Source organism: Nanorana parkeri, unplaced genomic scaffold, assembly GCF_000935625.1.
Source record: "Nanorana parkeri isolate BGI_ZX_2015 unplaced genomic scaffold, ASM93562v1 scaffold626, whole genome shotgun sequence".
Taxonomy (NCBI): domain Eukaryota; kingdom Metazoa; phylum Chordata; class Amphibia; order Anura; family Dicroglossidae; genus Nanorana; species Nanorana parkeri.
This window is the reverse complement of record NW_017306894.1, coordinates 582,451-600,763: the sequence shown is the minus strand read 5'-3', so window position 1 is coordinate 600,763 and position 18,313 is coordinate 582,451. Positions and strand designations below refer to the sequence as shown.

At 43.7% G+C, this 18,313-nt stretch overlaps 1 protein-coding gene across 1 annotated transcript in view; it reads left to right on the top strand.

The window, feature by feature from the left end:
• Window positions 1-18,017, top strand: part of OBSL1 (obscurin like 1) — a 79,733-nt gene extending 61,716 nt beyond the window's left edge. Inside the window, exons 16-24 of the mRNA XM_018563033.1 lie at window positions 3,296-3,571; window positions 6,348-6,617; window positions 7,839-8,105; window positions 8,791-9,170; window positions 11,748-11,901; window positions 12,338-12,499; window positions 13,431-13,535; window positions 15,254-15,520; window positions 17,704-18,017. Of these exons, the coding sequence (XP_018418535.1) occupies window positions 3,296-3,571; window positions 6,348-6,617; window positions 7,839-8,105; window positions 8,791-9,170; window positions 11,748-11,901; window positions 12,338-12,499; window positions 13,431-13,535; window positions 15,254-15,520; window positions 17,704-18,017 (2,195 nt within the window). The remainder of the gene's footprint in view (window positions 1-3,295; window positions 3,572-6,347; window positions 6,618-7,838; window positions 8,106-8,790; window positions 9,171-11,747; window positions 11,902-12,337; window positions 12,500-13,430; window positions 13,536-15,253; window positions 15,521-17,703) is intronic.
• The last annotated feature ends 296 nt before the right edge of the window (window positions 18,018-18,313 follow it).

The following is an 18,313-nucleotide window of genomic DNA, read 5'->3' as shown; positions in this document are numbered from 1 at the left end:
GGGGGTGGGGGATACTATACTGAAAACTGGAAAACCCCTTTAAATTGCAATTAGATTCTGTCCCCTCTCCTTTACTGACTGGGACACTAACTCCTCTCGGTGTTTGGTTCTTGTAAGAGGCTGTAGTGGTGATCTTAGAGCGTGACCAGATCATGCGGCGCAGGGTGTGCACTGTGTCTGACGACCTCAGGCTGGCACTCTCCCTGTCCCGATTTGACACTGAAGTGAGGTGGTACAAGGACGGCGAGCGGCTGAAAGACAATCCGCACATACTAGTGGAGGAGAGGGGAGCAGAGCGCTCGCTGACCATCCTGGGAGCGGCGCGCCATGACGCTGGCGAATATCTATGTGATGCCCGCAAGGACAGCTTCAGCTTTTATGTCACTGTGGGAGGTAACAGGAGAGACGAAGAGGCACTGCAACCAACACCCTGCCACCCCCCTCCCCACCCTGCATCCTCCCCATAATATTTCCAATCCCTTCACCTTTCCACTCCCGCCACCCCTATACTGAGCTTTTCCTATGTGTTAAAGGTCAGCTCCACCCACCAAAATCTGCTGGATGTTATCATCTTTAAACAGTAACCCACCCAATTGTATTTTTCTTTTAGACCAAGAGATAACAGGATGACATGCTAATAAAACGCTAATTAATTAAAATTAAACTTCTATGAAAGGCGAATGAAGTGAAATAGTCTTGTAATGAAAAATTACATTTTATACATGTGTTTTCTGCAGTTTGGCGATCTTTAAACACATGTGGCAGTGATGGTGTAACGCAGCTGTCGGTGATGCTGAAGCACATCTGCCAGTAATGCTAGAACACATGTGTCGGTGATACTGGAACACATCTGCCAGTGATGCTGGAACACATGTGTCTGTGATGCTGGAACACATGTGTCTGTGTGTCAGAGCTGGAGTAACGGGCCAGGTGTGGAACCCCTTGGCAGGGACGAACAAAGTCCAAAAATCGCAGTACAAAAGGATAGTCCAATCGGGGAGTCAGGTCCAGTTCCGGGTCGTGGCGGGCAGCAGAAATCGTAGTCGAAGGGTCAAGCAAAAGGGTCGGTGCCACACCAGCGTCAGATGCCCTGCCAGGGGGAGGAGGAGGAGCTACCCGTGCCCGATGCCCGCGCCTGCGAACCTGACAAGGAACGGCACCCCTGGGTCCCTGACACTGTGATACTTGAACACATCTGCCAGTGATGCTGGAACACATGTGTCTGTGATACTGGAACACATCTGCCAGTGATGCTGGAACACATGTGTCTGTGATACTGGAACACATCTGCCAGGGATGCTGGAACACATGTGTCTGTGATACTGGAACACATGTGTCTGTGATGCTGAAGAACATGTGCCGGTAATGCTGGAACACATTTGCCAGTGATGCTGGAACACATGTGTCGGTGATACTGGAACACATCTGCCGGTGATGCCAGGACACATCTGCTAGAACAGGCTCGAGGGAGTAGTGTAGAGAGCTGCATGGAAAGGCATTACACAAACTCAGAGTATGGTAAATAGAGTGATTTCCCCTCGCTTTGGAGATCATTTCTCTTACTTCCTGTTGTGTTTTTGGGACAGGAAGACGGGAAGTGGAGAGAAACCTCCCAGACGAGATGCAAAAAAATTGAGTGAGAGGGAGGAAAGAGAGGGGCTGATAGAGAATGAGAGAGAGGGAGAGAGAGATAAGAATGAGATGGGGGTGGAGAGATAGAGGCAGGGAGAGACATAGTGATTTGTGACTGATGTAGGAATAAGCAATCACAAACAAGCCATTCATCATAGACTAAAATATTTTATGTATAGCCAACCCCTTTAGAGGGGGTGGGGGAGGTTAACCCCCATCAGTTCCTTTCTTTTTGCCATCTCCGTATCCCATTGGGACAATTAACTTTTATTTCCTGCCCTGGAGAAGCAACAGGAAGTCAGAGGAAATTTCTACAAAGTGATGGCAAATCCCCTTTTACACAGCTATCGTCGGTAGTTGTCATTTATTGGCCGGGACCTGCTAGAAGACTCTGGCAGGTGCCGACCAATAGGAAACAGTTGGGCGGAGCTAGCTGTCACTGCTAGCTCCGCCAATTTGGGTTTTTTTTCTGTTTTTGTATTTATTTTTCCTTTCTTTCAAATATATAGAGATTTTTCTGTTTTTAATTTTCCTATTTTGTATCATTTTAAAAATAATTTTGCAACTTTTTTTTCACATTCTTTTCACTTCTTTCCTATTCTGCTCGGAATTGAATGCCGCTCGGTGACATTCGGCTATTCACTCATTGCTGTTCGGCCCCTATGAGAATAGGGGTGAACGGCAGCGAGTGAGCTGCCGGAGCTTCGGCTCAGCCGATCCAGATGGTGTATCGGCTGAGTCCAACTGCTTCTGCACTTCGGGGAGCATGTTTGGCTGCCGAAGGCAGCCGATGTACGGTTGATTTTAGCCGATGTACCACTGAAATCAGCTGTACAAGCCAGAAATGAATAGCTGAATGCTGTTTGGCACACTTCACTACGGCTGGGTCATTCACTCGGCTGCCTTCGGCAGCTTTGTGAATGACCCTGTAAATCTTTTTAATTTAATTTATAACCATTCCTTTAATCCCCAGAATGATCTAGTACAGGAGTAGCAACCTCGGCACTCCAGCTGTGATGAAACTAAAAATCCCCTCATACTCTCTGCCCCCGGGAGTCATTATCTTGGAATGGACACTTCCTGTTATCTCAGTAATGACATCAATATGTGTTATTGATGATATTTGATCATTGATGATCGTGTACTGTAGCAGTAGCTCAGGCTACCCATCCACAGACATTGCTGGGTGCAGTTTCCCTCTTTGCTTGTTGACTCCTGCAATTTTTTATGATCATAACATAATAACGCTGACCCTTTTCTGAAAATTGGCGTGCTCCTATATATTAACCCGTTTTCACTGATGATTCCTAGTTGGTGCCATGATGACGTGACGCCTGCTTTTAGTCATGCTAACATCATTGCCAAATTTTCTAATCATATTTTCTGACCACTCATCTTAGCCCTCCCCCCCTTTCCATGCACCATTGTGTCATGCTTTGCCTCCTTCCTCCTCCTGTGATGCCTCAGCTGGCTGCTCTGGTGTCTGGGACCCCATGCCCCGATGCTTGCAATGCCTCCCTGTCGGTGCCTATCTTCAGATGACATTGCCCGTAGTGTCGTTTGCTGTTTTGGGCTGATGAAAGCTGCACTTGCTTTTGTGATGACTTTCTGGTTGTGTTATAGAGCCTTTGACCTGTGCGTTGTTTTCTCTGCCCCCCATCAGCTCCACCTGTCACCATCGTGGGTAACAGCGGAACTCCTGAGCACCATACATTGGTGACTGGAGATGATCTGGTTTTGGCCTGCGAACTGTCGAGGCCAAACTTCAAGGTGCTCTGGCTCCGAGACGGGGAGGAGCTGGTGTCGGGAGGGCGTGTAAAAATCTTGGCCCGAGGCGTTAATCGGCAGCTCACCATACAAAATGTACGACCTTCCGACTCTGGCACCTACACCTGTGACGCCGGCACCGACCAGCTACGAGCAGAAGTTCGTGTAGAAGGTAAGGAGTAGATAGGACAAGTGACTATGTGGCCACAATTAATGTTTAAGGGGCAGCGTGGATGAGGCACTGGACTACGAACATTCTCTAGTTAATGTTGGCTTCTGTAATGTATTATTGTTTTTTTTTCTGTCTTTTTATTTGGAAAACTTGTTCAATAAAAACTTATTATACAAAAAAAACAAACATTCTCTAGTTGAGTAGGAGCAATATTTGGGCCTGATGGTTCTTCACATAACGGGGGTCCCTCCAGAGCATTGGGTCATCCAGAATGAGAAATGCAGCTGGATGAGGTCTAAAAAGTAGGGATGCACCGATACCAAGTACAGTACTCGGTACAAGTACAAGTACAGATACTTTTCCAGCTCCAGGACTAGACTAGAGAAACATTCAGAAGTTAGGAGGAAGCTGTCATTGGTAAGGAGCACACAGAGCTCCTGGGATTTGTACATCTCTGTTTTAATGTATGATTTTGTTTTCATAAACATATATATAAGTGATGCACCGATACCATTTTTACAAGTACAAGTACTGATACTTTTTTGTTTATTGTCATGTGACAGTTTTTCTAAAACAATACAGACTAATGATTTCAGGACAGTGGTGGAGCGCCAGAGCCAGGTCCCAGCTGCAACTTCTGCAACCCTGGTAGTTCTCATGAAAATGCCAAGTATCGGTACTGGTATCTGAACTGGTATCGGTGCATCCCTAGTAAAAAGAGCACCAGACAGTTGTCTCAAATGACCCTACCCTAGGGCGGAAAAGTTTTAGGGGAAGGAGATGCCAGCTTGTCCTTGATTCATGTTTTCCACAAGAATAGGAACAATCACTGGAAACATAACTGAAGCATAGAAGAGGATGAATAGGACATTACATTTGACTTTCGTAGCTTATTGCCCAATCTAATCCATATCTTGTGATTAAAGATGAGCAGTAACCTTGAGCTTCCAATTGATTCTAAGGCATTTTTTTAAATTTTGTCCAAGAAAAAAACTTAATATTTATTTTCTCTTTAGGGATGAGAAATTTAGCTCAGGACATTTTCAGAGAAATGCATTGGAGTCATTTTTTGGAGGCAAATGTCGGTTAAATTTCACCAAAGGTGAAACCAATTTTGCTGAAATTTGCTTATCCCTTCCTCTAATCAGATTAAATATATTTGCCTTTACTTTTTTTAAGAGCTCATCCTTTCTAAGTAGATATTTTGTTTTTTTGTAGATTCTGGGGATTGAAACACTTGATTTTGACAGTTTTTTTTATATATCTCAGAGACTTTATTGGTGAGACCTTGACTTTCTCGTCTGATGTGCTGACCTCCCAGGTCTGCACATCTGCTGCACCTATTATAAAGGTGCCCGTACACTGGCCGAATTTCAGGCAGTGTTTAATGTACCGGACGACATTCGTGTGTGGGGCTGTTGGCTTCTTTTCAGCCAGCATTCCTCGATCAGCTGGCTGAAGGAGTGGGCTGGAAAATCTTCATGCGATCGGAGCTGGCAGCCAGAGAGCTGCCCGCTCTGATTGGGTATTCTGACAGGTGTTGGCGTCATCTGTCAGAATACGATGCAAGCAGTGGGATTCCTCAATCTACACGCTGTTTGTGTTGATCGAGGAATCGCGTCAATTTTTTTTTCGTTCAGCCCAAGGGTTGAACGAATAAAAAATTGACAGGTGTATGGCCAGCCTAATAGGTTCAACTCTCCATGCTGAAAATGTTGATTTATACACAGTGGTACCTCGGTTCACGAACGCTTCTGTTCGCGAACAATTCGGTTAGCGAACAGGAAGTTCGCCAAATTTTGGGTGATGAAAACACCTGCAGCCATCTTCCTTGCTCTGACACTGGTCATGGGTTTCTCTAGTCGAGATTGCGGTCTGACTACAGTTCGATTCGGTTCATGACTAATTTGGTTTGCGACCAGAATCGTGGAACGAATTAAGTTCGTGAACCGAGGTATCACTGTGTATAATTATTTATTGTTATAATGTAACAGGAGAAGCTGGAACCCACAGCAGTGTGCAGGAACACCAAAAACTCACAGCGGGAGTCAAACATAACGGCAGGGAGATCTTGGTGTTGGATTATCCAAGAAGTCAGCCCAGCAGGCTCCTCCTATAGTTAAATATTACTTTTAGGTGGACTGGCCTTGAAGGAGAAAAGGGAGGGTCTGTGGAGAGGTTAGTTGAAAACTGCTTAATTGTTGGTAATTAGGGCATCAAAATGACTAAATGTCTGTCTTGGTGCACTTCATTTCTATGAGAAACATACAAGGCTCAAACAAAATAAATCACCCTTGATGTGTTTATAGGGGGAGACTGCTGTATACATTAAAGGTCTATAAAATTCCTGATTTTAGAGAAATGGCTGAGAAAATACAGAGCTGTCATTATAAATCTTTAGAATAGAGCAAGGTTGGTTCTAATGGTTTATTTGAACAGTTTAATATCTACATAGTTAGTCAGGTTGAAAAAGACACAAGTCCATAGAGTTCAACCTATAGATATAAAGAGGGAGAAAAAAGCAGAGAGGAAAAAGCTAAAACAGAACGCTATGCCCACCGTTACCCACCATTGATCCAGAGGAAGGCAAAACATACCCTATAAAGAATAGTTCAATTTGCTCCAACAGGGGAAAACAATTCCCATAAGCCAGTCAGATATTCCCTAAATCAACAATCTCTGGTGCTTATTAAACTTATAAGAAGTCAATATCTAGTAATATTGTCTAGGTATAAAGAATGTAACAGAATTCTCACCATTGTTCCTCTGCTTCCAGCGCCCCGTCAGGTGGAGTTCCTCACCGACCTGCAGAACGTCACTGTTCTAGAAGGAGAGGTCGCTACTTTTAAGTGCGTTGTCTCTCCCGATGATGCCATCCTTCACTGGGAGCTGAATGGATCTCCAGTGAACTCAGACAGGAGGGCCAACATGGCGAGCAATGGACTGTGCCACTCTCTGACCTTACATGGGTGCCGTCTTTCAGACTCGGGCACCATCACCGCTAATGCGGAGGGGCTCATCTCTCGGGCAAGGCTCAGGGTGCAAGGTATGGCACACATTGTACACCACAGGAGTTGGTCTGTCCTGTTTAGTGATGAGAAGTGATTGTGCTGCGGAGCTCAATGTCAGTTATTCTTTTAAGGGCCTGAGGGCATGGCGTTTGCTTGTGTCTTTTCTCCCCATGCATGTCAATAAGAATGCCAAAGCAGCTTGATGGTGAAGCTTAGAAAGAGGTCAGCCGCGGGTTAGAGGGAGGTCAGCTGCAAGTCAAATGCACCTGTGGAGAAAATCAGATGGAACTCAAACTGATCTCAAAACAAACTAAATGCACCTGAAAGCATGCCACATTTTCCCCATCTACAGCAGTCCTTAAAGTGTCATTATGTCCACCATATGGGCCTGACAGCGGAAGATGCCTGGATTAATTCCTGGAAGATGCATGCAATTATACAGCAATGGTTGTCAGCTATGATCTTTGAGCATGTGCCTTTTCCCCAGGTGTGTGTAATAGTGGGACAGTTATTTGTACCTGTCCCAATACCTCAGGGAAAATTGGGGTGACTTCATAGGAAGGCAACTGGGCTTACTTTAACTGAGTGAGTGAGTGATCAAGAAAACAGTGGGGTGAGATTCGCTTTGCAGACTGGATATACTAACTAACATAGGTCCTTGTAGACCAGTTTTACTTGTGGCAGCCTTGGAAACTGGGTTCCCCTTCCCTCGCCACCCACAGTCAGCAAGAAGATCCTTCATCTCCTGCAACATCATTGTTCTAATATGGATGTACTATACCAGAGATACAGTGCAGGATTCCTGTAAAGGTCACTAGGAAGTGAACTGCTAAGGGATCTGAAGAACTCCTTTATCAGTTTACAAATGAGTGGTTCTGTTCACCTGAGTGAATTGCTAATCTTAAACAAATATTTGCTGCCAGAAGATCAGCCTAATCTGGTGAAAATCACAGTTTGGGCAAGCAAGGCATCCTTAAATATAAATTAAAACCCCCTGTTAGATTTTTTATGTATTTCATACTGTAAAGAATCCAACAGGAGGAGTGGGAATACCCCAACGTGGGTGGTAGCACAATAAGCTCCAAGGTGGGCAGAAAGAGATCTAATACTGATGCCAGTTAGATCTTGTCATATTGGATGCCAGTGGACCAATAAGCCCCCCAGACTTCACCCATATTTGAAATGGTGCTTTTGGGTCCTCTAATCCTAATTTTGGTAAGAGTAGAAGACTGACCTTTACCTCCGTCTCTTCTCAGAGGCACACGTGATGTTTGTTCAGGGGTTGGAGGACAAGGAGGTGGAAGAGGAGGAAGATATCACCTTTGAAGTCCAGGTGACCACAGAGAGAGGAGAGGTACGCTGGGTGAAGCAGGGGATCGTCATCCAGCCCAGCGATAGGTTTACACTTGAAGACAACGGCTGCGTCCACAAGCTGACTATCCACTGTGTCCAGTCTTCGGACCGGGGTCGCTACAGCTGTGAAAGCCTCCATGACAGGACGGATTGCCGCCTTAATGTCCTACGTATGTGCTATGTTACTATCATAGAATTAAAAATGTTTAAAGGAGACCTGTGCTGAGAGAAATGGAAAAGGACTAAGAAATGCCTGACAGTCATGCTAATCCAGTGGCTTCAATTAATTCTGAGGAACAAATAGAAAAGAGCAACATGTTTTGTATGTGTTTGTATTTAAAGAAGCCAACATATTTCTGGTTTGCAGGAGGCCCCCTTTTGTGAGGGCTTTGGAAGTGAGAAAATAGGTTTGAATCTGGACAATTGGCGTAATATATTTAGGAAGACTGCCAAAGGAATTCAGCAGCCAAACCGAGCACTGGGAGTAGACTTCTGCTTTTCTCAATATATATTACCAACTATATTACTTCCAACTGTCCAGAATCAAAGCTTATTTCACATTTCCAAAGCCCTAATGAAGGGGGTCCCTTGGTATCCCTAAAACGGGTCAATTTCTCTTATCAAACACAAGCCCGTCAGGGAAGATCATCCATCCACGCTGTGTAGTGTGGATGGAGGAATCTATTAGAACTCTTTTCTTCAGCCCACAGATAACACATAAGTGTATGGCCATCTTAAGGAGAAGCATGACTATCAGACAACTAGAATTTTCTGAAGATAGCTGTGTAAAGGAAAACACCTCTCATCACCAACAGACCGATTTGATGTTTTTATGCTTTATTCATTTCTTCACAGCGCGCAGTATAGCGATAAAGAAAGGCCTGAGAGACGTGAAGTGTGAAGAAGGGAGCAACATGGAGTTTGTGGTGGAGTTATCCCATGAAGGTTTGGTTGGAGAATGGTGGAAGGGTGGAGTGCGTCTGACCTCTGATGACCGCTGTTTCATCAGGACGAGCGGCCGTCAACATATCCTGCTCCTCTCTGATCTCAGACTCCCAGATTCATCGGTCATAGCTTTCACCACTGACAATCTGCGCAGTACCGCACAGTTGACCGTCACCGAGCCTCCCCTGACCATCGTGCAGGCACCGCATGACTTTGTGGTCAATGAGGGTGGACTAGCCACATTCCAGTGCGAGGTCTCCAAACAAGAGGCCGTTGTGACCTGGAGTAAGGTGAGATCCAAAATGGCTTCATGATGACAGTTACATTCAAGTTAGCCTCAGCAGTATGACATATTTATGCATTGCCTATAACAGTCAGCTGTGAGTCAACAGGGGATATAATTTAATACTTCTGAGTATCATAAGTCCCTGTAATCACATACAGACATTTTTTTCTGGAAATAATGTGTTTAACCAATCCTAACTGATCCTTTTTCTAAGCTATTGGCCGAGAAGGGGAAACAATTGCAGAAAGTCTTGTTGGAGCAAAGACTAGGAGACCTTTTTCAGTGACAGATTGATTTTAGTATGTTGTAATTTAAAACAGTTATATACATAAAGTGGCACCAATTTACAACAAGGCACATTAGCCTCTGCCCACAGGAGGAGTTTACAATCTAAGGTCCCTATCTCACACACATACTGGGGCCAATTTAGACTGGAGCCAGTTAATCTACCAGCATGTCTTTGGAGTGTGGGAGAAAACCAGAGTACCTGGAGGAAACCCACGCAAGTAAAGGGAGAACATGCAAACCCCATTCATTTAGTGTCCTGACCAGTATTCAAGTTGGGGACCTCCAGTGCGGCAAGGCAGAAGTGGTAACCACTAAAACACTGTGCTGATACTGATGGAGAATGGAATAGTTAGAACCCCGTTGGGTTTTCATTGTTTTCTCTGTACCAACTGGGCAGATTCACCCTATCTGTTTGTCTTAGAGACCGTTGTCGCCAGCACAGAAAGTGATGGGATTTAATATTGTATACAGGCAGTCCCTGGGTTACGAACAAGATAGGGTCTGTAGGTCTATTCTTAAGTTGAATTTGTATGTAAGTTGGAACAGGGACATTATTTAACTCCAGCCAAAACATTTTTTTGGTTTTGGATAGCATAGGGAAGGGTGAACCCCCTGTAACGTTTGTTCTGCTGTGTGTGCTCCTGTTCAGAAGATTTCACCTCACTTTCTGTCCCTGTGACAATTGGATTTTGACAATTTTGGGTTGGAAGGATTGGTGGAGACACCTTTTTCCCATGATAACTCTTACAGGAGTGAATTTCCCTTCCTAGGGGTAGATTTCCTCTCACTTCCTGTTGTCTCAAGGACAGGAAGTGAGATTAAATCTTTCTAATGAGGATACAGACAGCAGTAAAAACCTCACAGTGACCCGGAAGAAGAGGTGGGCACCCCTCACCTGCACGTCTAACAAGAGCCAACTTCCTGTAATGCACGTACACTACTACGAACCAGAACCAAAAAGGCAGACACTCGAGCGCTGTAGCATTACAACTACTGAAATGCTGAGCGGTACACTTTGACTGCAGCCTGGGACCCCCTGCTGTACATTAATAGCCTCCGTTTGTAAGCAGGGGTCGTATGTAAGTCAGATGTTTGTAACTCGGGTACTACCTAGTCATCACCACAACAGGAGCTGAGGGGAAACCTTACAATTTCCACATCTAACAAGACCAAAGATCTAAGACCTTCCAATGTTAGTGTTTGCTCATAACAAGAAAATATAAAACAGCCAACCAGTTTGGGGGCACCAACACTCCCTAATTATTAGGACTACAGTACAACCAAAGAAACAAAAACGAAAATGGTTGAAACAATCATGAAAGTTCAAAAAACATAACAAAAAACATCATCTGAAATGAATTCCTATAGCCAGGATCTGTAAAACCAAATCATGAGATCATTGATCATCAATACCGATGTTCTCATGATCTGGTTTTATATATATATATGGCTATATAAAAAAATCCAGATTGTATTTTGTGATCATTTCAGCCATTTACATTTTTGTTTCCCCAAAATGTGTTAGATGTTTCATGTTTGTTATGTGCAAACACTGATATTATTACAATTACAGGTATTTATATAGTGCTGACAATTTACACACAATTTAGCATTTTACATAGTTGCACATTCAGTCCCTGCCCTCGAGGAGCTCACAATCTAAGGTCCCTATCTCACATACAGGGTCAATTAACCTACCAGCATGTCTTTGGAGTGTGGGAGGAAACCGGAGAACCCGGAGAAAACCCACCAAGCACAGGGAGAACATGCAAAATCCTTTTGCAGATAGCAACCTGGCCAGGATTTGAACCAGGGACCCCCAGTGTTACAAGGCAGAAGCGCTAACCACTACTCCACTGTGCTGCTTATATTAGAACATTTGGACTCTTAGATATTTCATCTGGTGCTCTTATTAGACCTTTTTATCAAGAATTTTAAACTTTGGGTCCCTTAGATGAGGGACACCCCTGTTTTTGTTGAGAGCAACCTCTTTGGGAACTAATATGCTTCTGTGATTTTCTTTAAACATGTACCACAGAAAAGTCTAATGTAGCACCTCTGATATACATGTTCCAGCAAAAAATGAACTAACAGGGATTTTAACCATTCCCAGTTCTATGCAGAAACAAAAATAAAAGGTTTAGGCTATAGATACACTTAGAATTGTGGAAAGGTATCTACTGTACAGAAGCAAGATGGCTGCGTCAGCTGGACAGAGCAAAGATAGATTGGGATAAGGAAAATATATACCCCATGTAAGACACTCTGACACTTTCCTGTGACCCTCTTCCAGGATGGAGAGCAACTGGTTCTTAGTTCATTGTGCCGTATGTTCTCTGTGGGGCGACGCAGAATCCTTCATCTCAGCCAGTGCGAGCCAAAGGATGCCGGAACCTACACGTGCCATGTGGATGAGCTAGCTGCCTCTGCCACTTTACGTGTCCTGGGTGAGTGGACAATGTCTTGTTATGTGTTCACATACATAGTGCAGGAAACCTGGAATCTGCATAAGAAATCCTTTGTGGGTAAACAATAAACATTTATGTAAAACAGAACAAACCGAACCTCATAAAAGCTTTAATATGACATTGTAATTCCAAAAGTTTAAACAACGTCAATCTGCATACCGATCCCTATAGAATTCACCAAACTTTATTGCATAGGTAGTGTGGCGGACACTTCACCCTCATCCTCCACTGACACATTCCACCTCCTGCTGGGACTTAGTTGTAGAATAAGCTCAGTGAGTGAGCCCTAGTAGAAGTTAAAATGCGTCAGCTGGAATTTCTCTGTAATGCCGCCGGTAGAATCAAGTTTGTTCAATTTCTATGTAGCTGTTTGTCTGGAGTTCTAATGTAAGTAATGTATTCCTGTTTCCCTTAGAACAAGAACCACAAGTCCTGAAAGACCTGCAGGATGTGGAGATAAAAGAGAACGACAATGCTGCGTTCATCTGTGAACTATCCTGCGCTCAGGCCCAGGGGGAGTGGTTCATGAATGGCGAGAAAATCAAAGTAACGTCAACCACAAAGATCCGCCAGGAAGGTAAATTTCCTTCACCATCCCCTGGCTTCAGTCAGTTAGTTTTCCATAACTTTCCATATTTTTCTTCCTGGTTGTTTAAAGCCCAACTCTAGCAAAAAACCCGATTTTTAGTTTTGGATAGAGTGAGGAAGGGTTAGGTTCATTGTGAGAGCAATCAGTCCAGGAGAGGAGCTGGTACAACTGTCCAAGACTGAAGGGAGGGCAGGAGTTCAGCTTTAAGGGCCCATTCACACCATGTCCGATCATCTCCAGACCAGACCAGATTGTTTCCGGGCCCAGTACGCATCCTAGTTTATCCCTATTCTATTTCTGGCCTCTGTTCATACCAGCGCAGTCTGTTCCAGACCAGACCAGACCAGAAAAATACTGCTTGTCCTATTTTGCCTGGTCTGCAATGCACTGGAATGCATACATACGCATACAAACGCACTGGAACGCACCTGTAAGACCATTTTAAGCAAAAAAATGTTTTCCAAACGCGGAAAAATTGTGGTAAAAACGCAATGCACTGCGTTCCAGGTTTGGTCCAGAAAATGGTGTGAGCCTGCAAACTTAACATTCTAATCCCTTTCTACTATAACTGAACTATTGGCCAATGTGGGACTGCCCATTCACACCACATCCAGATCATCTCCAGACCAGACCAGATATTTTCCGGACCCAATATGCATCCTAATGTATCCCTATGCTATTTCTGGTCTCTGTTGACACCAGCATTCCAGACCAGACCAGAAAAATACTGCCTGTCTGGTCTGGAATGCACTGGAACAGCGGGCAGGTTCACACCATTTTCCGGACCAGATCTGGTCTGGAAAAGTTAGGGTAATGGTTTCTGTTTAATTCAAGGTTCTGGTCATTAGAAGCTCGACACATAACCGTCCCAGCTTTGAGATCCATGTTAGTTCAGTGTTCATTTATTCTCTCTTTGCAGGGAGGAGGCATTTCCTGCTGATCTGTGGGGCCCAATGTGGAGACTCCGGAGAAATCCTATTTCGAGCAAGAAGAGCTGAGTCGAGAGCCAAACTTGTTGTGACAGGTCAGCGGTTGTACCCCTTTCGGGCGGCTGTTCCATGGAAAAAATGTTTTAGTGCCTTGGGAACCTGGATGTGGATTCATTTATTAAAATATCTGGAAGAAATTTTACAGGGAAGGACAAAAAAAGACACCCAAGAGTACAAATATTGCCAGGGCTGTATAACCATAATTGCCATCGTGGGGCCGATGCCCAGGGCAGAAACCTTAGAACAGCCCTTCTCATCCTTTATAACACAGGGGAACCCTTGAAATAACTTTTAAGTTTCAGGGAACCCCTGCTACCGTAATAACTACTATAGCTGTAGCTCACAGTACATTAGTGTGAACAGTAAGTTGATATATAAGAATAAATAACAGAATAAGGAATGTGGTGTACTTAGTGTGTTTGACATCCAGGGCTGTTCTTTATGGCAACATTATTTATCATAATAATTTTATTAAATTGATGAAAATAATGGCCAGAAAAGAAACATGGACGGTGAAAATTGAAGTGTTCCTTCTTCCCTGAGGAGTCCTCTAAATTGTTGGTCAGTGAAAAAAAAGTCCTTTCTTATATTGGTGGTCAGTGAGAGAAGGATCCTTTTACAATGGTGATCAATGTTAAAAGGGCCCCTTCATACTGGTGGTAATAATGAATGCTCCTTGCATTGTTGGTCAGAGGGAGAAATGATCCTTCCATTGGTTTCGTGGTCAGAGGGAGGAATGTTCCTTAAATTGGTGGTCAGAGGGAGGAATGATCCCTACATTGGTGGTCAGAGGGAGGAATGATCCTTACATTGGTAGTCAGAGGGAGAAATGCACCTTACATTGGAGGTCAGAGGGAGGAATGCTTCTTACATTGGTGGTCAGAGGGAGGAATACCCATTGCATTGGTGGCCAGAAGGACGAATGATCCTTACATTGGTGGTCATAGGGAGAAAAAATCCTTCCATTGGTAATCAGTGGGAGAAATGCTCCCCGCATTGGAGGTCAGAGGGAGGAATGCCCGTTACATTGGTGCTTAGTGAAAAGAATGCCCCCTTACCAATAGCTAAAAAGATCATTGGTGTCAGTGGTTACAAAAACTTGTAGATGCTCAAGGAACCCCTAGCATCCTCTGGGGAACCCTAGAGTCCCTCGGAACCCTGGTTGAAAATGCTGGAGAGATAAACCGACCCTTTCTGTTTGTTAACTGTTGAGATATGATATCAGCCACACAGGAAGGGCGTTGTTTTTAATGGGTCAGCTGACTTGGAGATTCGGATTGTGAATAGAGTAGTAAAGCACAACCCTCGTGTAGCACTTCTAAGCAGGAAAGACAGTCTGAGTATGTAATAAGCAATAATAGCTGCCCCTATATACATATACCATTACAATGCATACTTGGTGTTAGAACATATTGATACAATTATTTGCATTAAACTAATCTCCTATTTGTTTATCTTGAAAGAATTGAAAAGACGGTACATTCCTTTTGATCATGGCTGATAGACTTGGCTTTTATGTCCACATTTGTACTGATATATTTTTTGGGTTAATAAAGATCATGTAGTCCTTTGGAAAAGGGTGCATTTACCCGCGAGGATCCTGGAATCTATCAGGTTGCCCCCACTGCACTGAAAGATTCCGTTATTTATTGTATTATCAATACATTATCATAGTGATGATGATGGGGAAGTTGGCAAGAGCCACAAATAGAGATAGTAACAGTATTCTCTTTGTTCCCTGTTTACCCTTCAGAGCTCCCTGTGCGCATAGTGAAGGCGCTAAGAGATAAAACGGCCCTGCAGGGTCACCGGGTCATACTGGAGTGTAAGGTCAGCCCGGCCCGAGCTCGGGTCACCTGGCTGCGAGGAAACCAGGTGATCCTCCCCTCCGAAAAATACCAGATAACCAGTGAAGATGCCTATCGCACGCTGTTCATCAATGAAGTGGGCCCAGAAGATGAGGAGGTCTATACTATGAAGACTAGCGGGGGGCAGACCTCAGCTCGACTGATGGTGGAAGGTGAGGAGAGAACTTATTCATTATTAGAAGTACAAACCAATATATGTGTTTTCCATGAAGTTTATATTGTTAGACAGCTCAATGAGCAACGTGGATGTGCCAAGTGCAGAACTTCATATCAGCCAGTTAGATTTCAGGGTACTGCAGTTGGTTCATTTAAGAGGTGATTTCTGATTGGGCGCTATTGATTACTGTACTTGATACATTCTCACTGCTGCTGGAAATGTCTGAATGCTATTTTTCAGTCATGGAAACATTTGCTGTTCTCAGTTGGATAATTGCAGTTGTTGATTTCATCTTTTTCATGGAGTATGTGTAAACAGTGTAAAAATATCCTCAACTGGAGCTACTGAAATTACATTCGTTTGTAATGATTGAGAACATCAGATTATTCCCAGCATAGGACCGAGCTGTAGCTAAACTATCACCCTAACCGTCCCCTCTGCTCCTCCCAAGACCTCCTGCTTTCCAGCTCCCTTGTCCACTCCTCCCATACTTGCCTCCAGGACTTCTTTAGAGTCTCTCCCATCCTCTGGAACTCACCCAAACCTGTCCATCTATCTCCCACCTTGACTGCCTTTAGGCAATCCCTAAAGACTCATCTCTTCAGTCCAGACTATCCCACCTCTACCTAGCCACTGAACTATCACATTCTCAAACAATTCATCCCCACACAGCTACCTCCTCATGTATCACTTGCCCCTCCCTCTTAGATTGTGAGCCCTCAGGGGCAGGGCCCTCCTTACCATCTCGTCTTGAATTGTATTGTGATTGTAATGTCTTCCTTATATTGTAAAACGCTTTGCAAATTGTTGGCGCTATATAAATCCTCTATAATAATAATAAATAGAGAATAAGAACATTCATGGGATTAAAATAGGCCAATCAGAGTATTACATAATTCCTATGACTCAATCAACCTGCAGCCAATCAGAACATTGCAGAATTTGTATGAGTGACCAACTTGCCAAGCAAAGCATGGCAGCATTCATAGAAATAGACCGACTGTCTTCATGAATGTTCATTTTTTTTTTTACAACAATAACAACACATCTGCAGACAGTCAGAACATGTCAGCCAGGCTGCAGGAAGCTTCTATCCCAGAGATAGGCAAACTCGGCACTCCACTACAAATTCCATGACGCATCTAACTCTTGCAATGTCTCATGAGACTTGTAGTTCCAAAACAGCTTCAATGCCAAGGTTGCCTACTCATGCTTTAGCCAATCAGAATGTTAAAGAATTGGCATGGGCCTTTAGCCAATCATAACATTTTCCATTCTTAGCAATCTGGATGGTGATAATCAGCCATTTCATTTGGGTTGGAAGATATCTAATGCTTATATGGCACTGGCAGACACCACTAGTTGAGGCCCATCTGGTGGATCAGCAATCAGAAAACCTTGTCCAATCGCTTCTGCTTTCCTCTCTGGTGCATTGCTTTCTGTTGTTCAACACCTCTGTTTTTAATACATAGAAGTGCATTTATAAACAATTCACAGAACCATGGGCCCTGAGAATATCTGTGAATTTTCATTCTGTGCAAATGGATGCACACAACTAATGTTCTTGTATATTTTGTATAGTCGAATGTATTTTCAAATGTCGTCTTTTCGAATTTTCAAATGTCATGTTGTAATACTGCACTATGGCCCCTAGATGGAGCTTTAAGTATTTATTTCCTATGTTCATCAGCTTCATCTAGTGGCCATAATGTGGTATTACATGATGACATTCGAAAATACATTGCACTTATAAAGAAAATGTACAAGCACACTTGTTTTGTGCATCCATTCACACAGAACAAACATTCACAGGGAATGACAGGGCCAATGGCTCTGAGAATCATTTATAAATTGACCCCATATTGTATAAGTAGTGCTGGCTTTTTAAAATTCAGCATTAAAAACTTGACCGACGTTTGAGCTCTTCCATTCGCTGTCCAAAAGTTTTTTAAAAATGTAGATTTACAGTTCTTTGAGAGGATTACCTTCTGTTGTCTTAAAAATTCTGTATCCACTCTCAGCAAAAGCCTCATTTGGTTCAATAGGCCATTAACAACACACACCTTGACAGCGGTCACCATAATTGATGAAACTTGCCTTCGGAAAATTGTATTGATTCTGGTCCATCACTTTCATAATGATACATTTATTTCTAATGAATCTAAAAACGCATTTCAGGTTTAGCCATCCAACTGCTTCGTAATCTGAGAGATGTCAAGGTGACGGCCCCCGAAGATGCATGTTTTGAGTGCGAGGTGTCCATTCCTCTTTTGCGCCCCCCGCAGTGGAGTCTGAATGGGGTTCTGCTGAACAATGGCGGAGAAGTCGTTATCGAAAGCAGAGGAAACCGACACAAGCTCACCCTGAGGGACACACACCCTGAATTGTCTGGGACCGTCAGATTTACCGCCGGCAAGACACGCTCAGAAGCCAGGCTCACTGTGCTAGGTAATGGGGGGGACTTGGTGATCCTCACTTACCAATATGTCTGAGGGAATTATTGTCTCACAGTCTGTGCTGCTCATTGAACATTCATAGACGAGGCACATAGAAGATAGTTGGATTTTATTTGACCAGTGCAGGGTGAAAGAGGGAAGGTAAAAATCTGTTTGGCTGACATAAAGAATAACTCCGATCTGCCTAAAGAACAGGATGGTGCTATTAGATTGGGCAGTTGTTAAAGTCACTGGATATACCCAACTGCTGATTTTCTCTGTCCTCCTTGTAATGGGGAGGCAGTTCATATCCAGTCTTATAACTGACTACAACAAGCTTCTCATTCTGATAT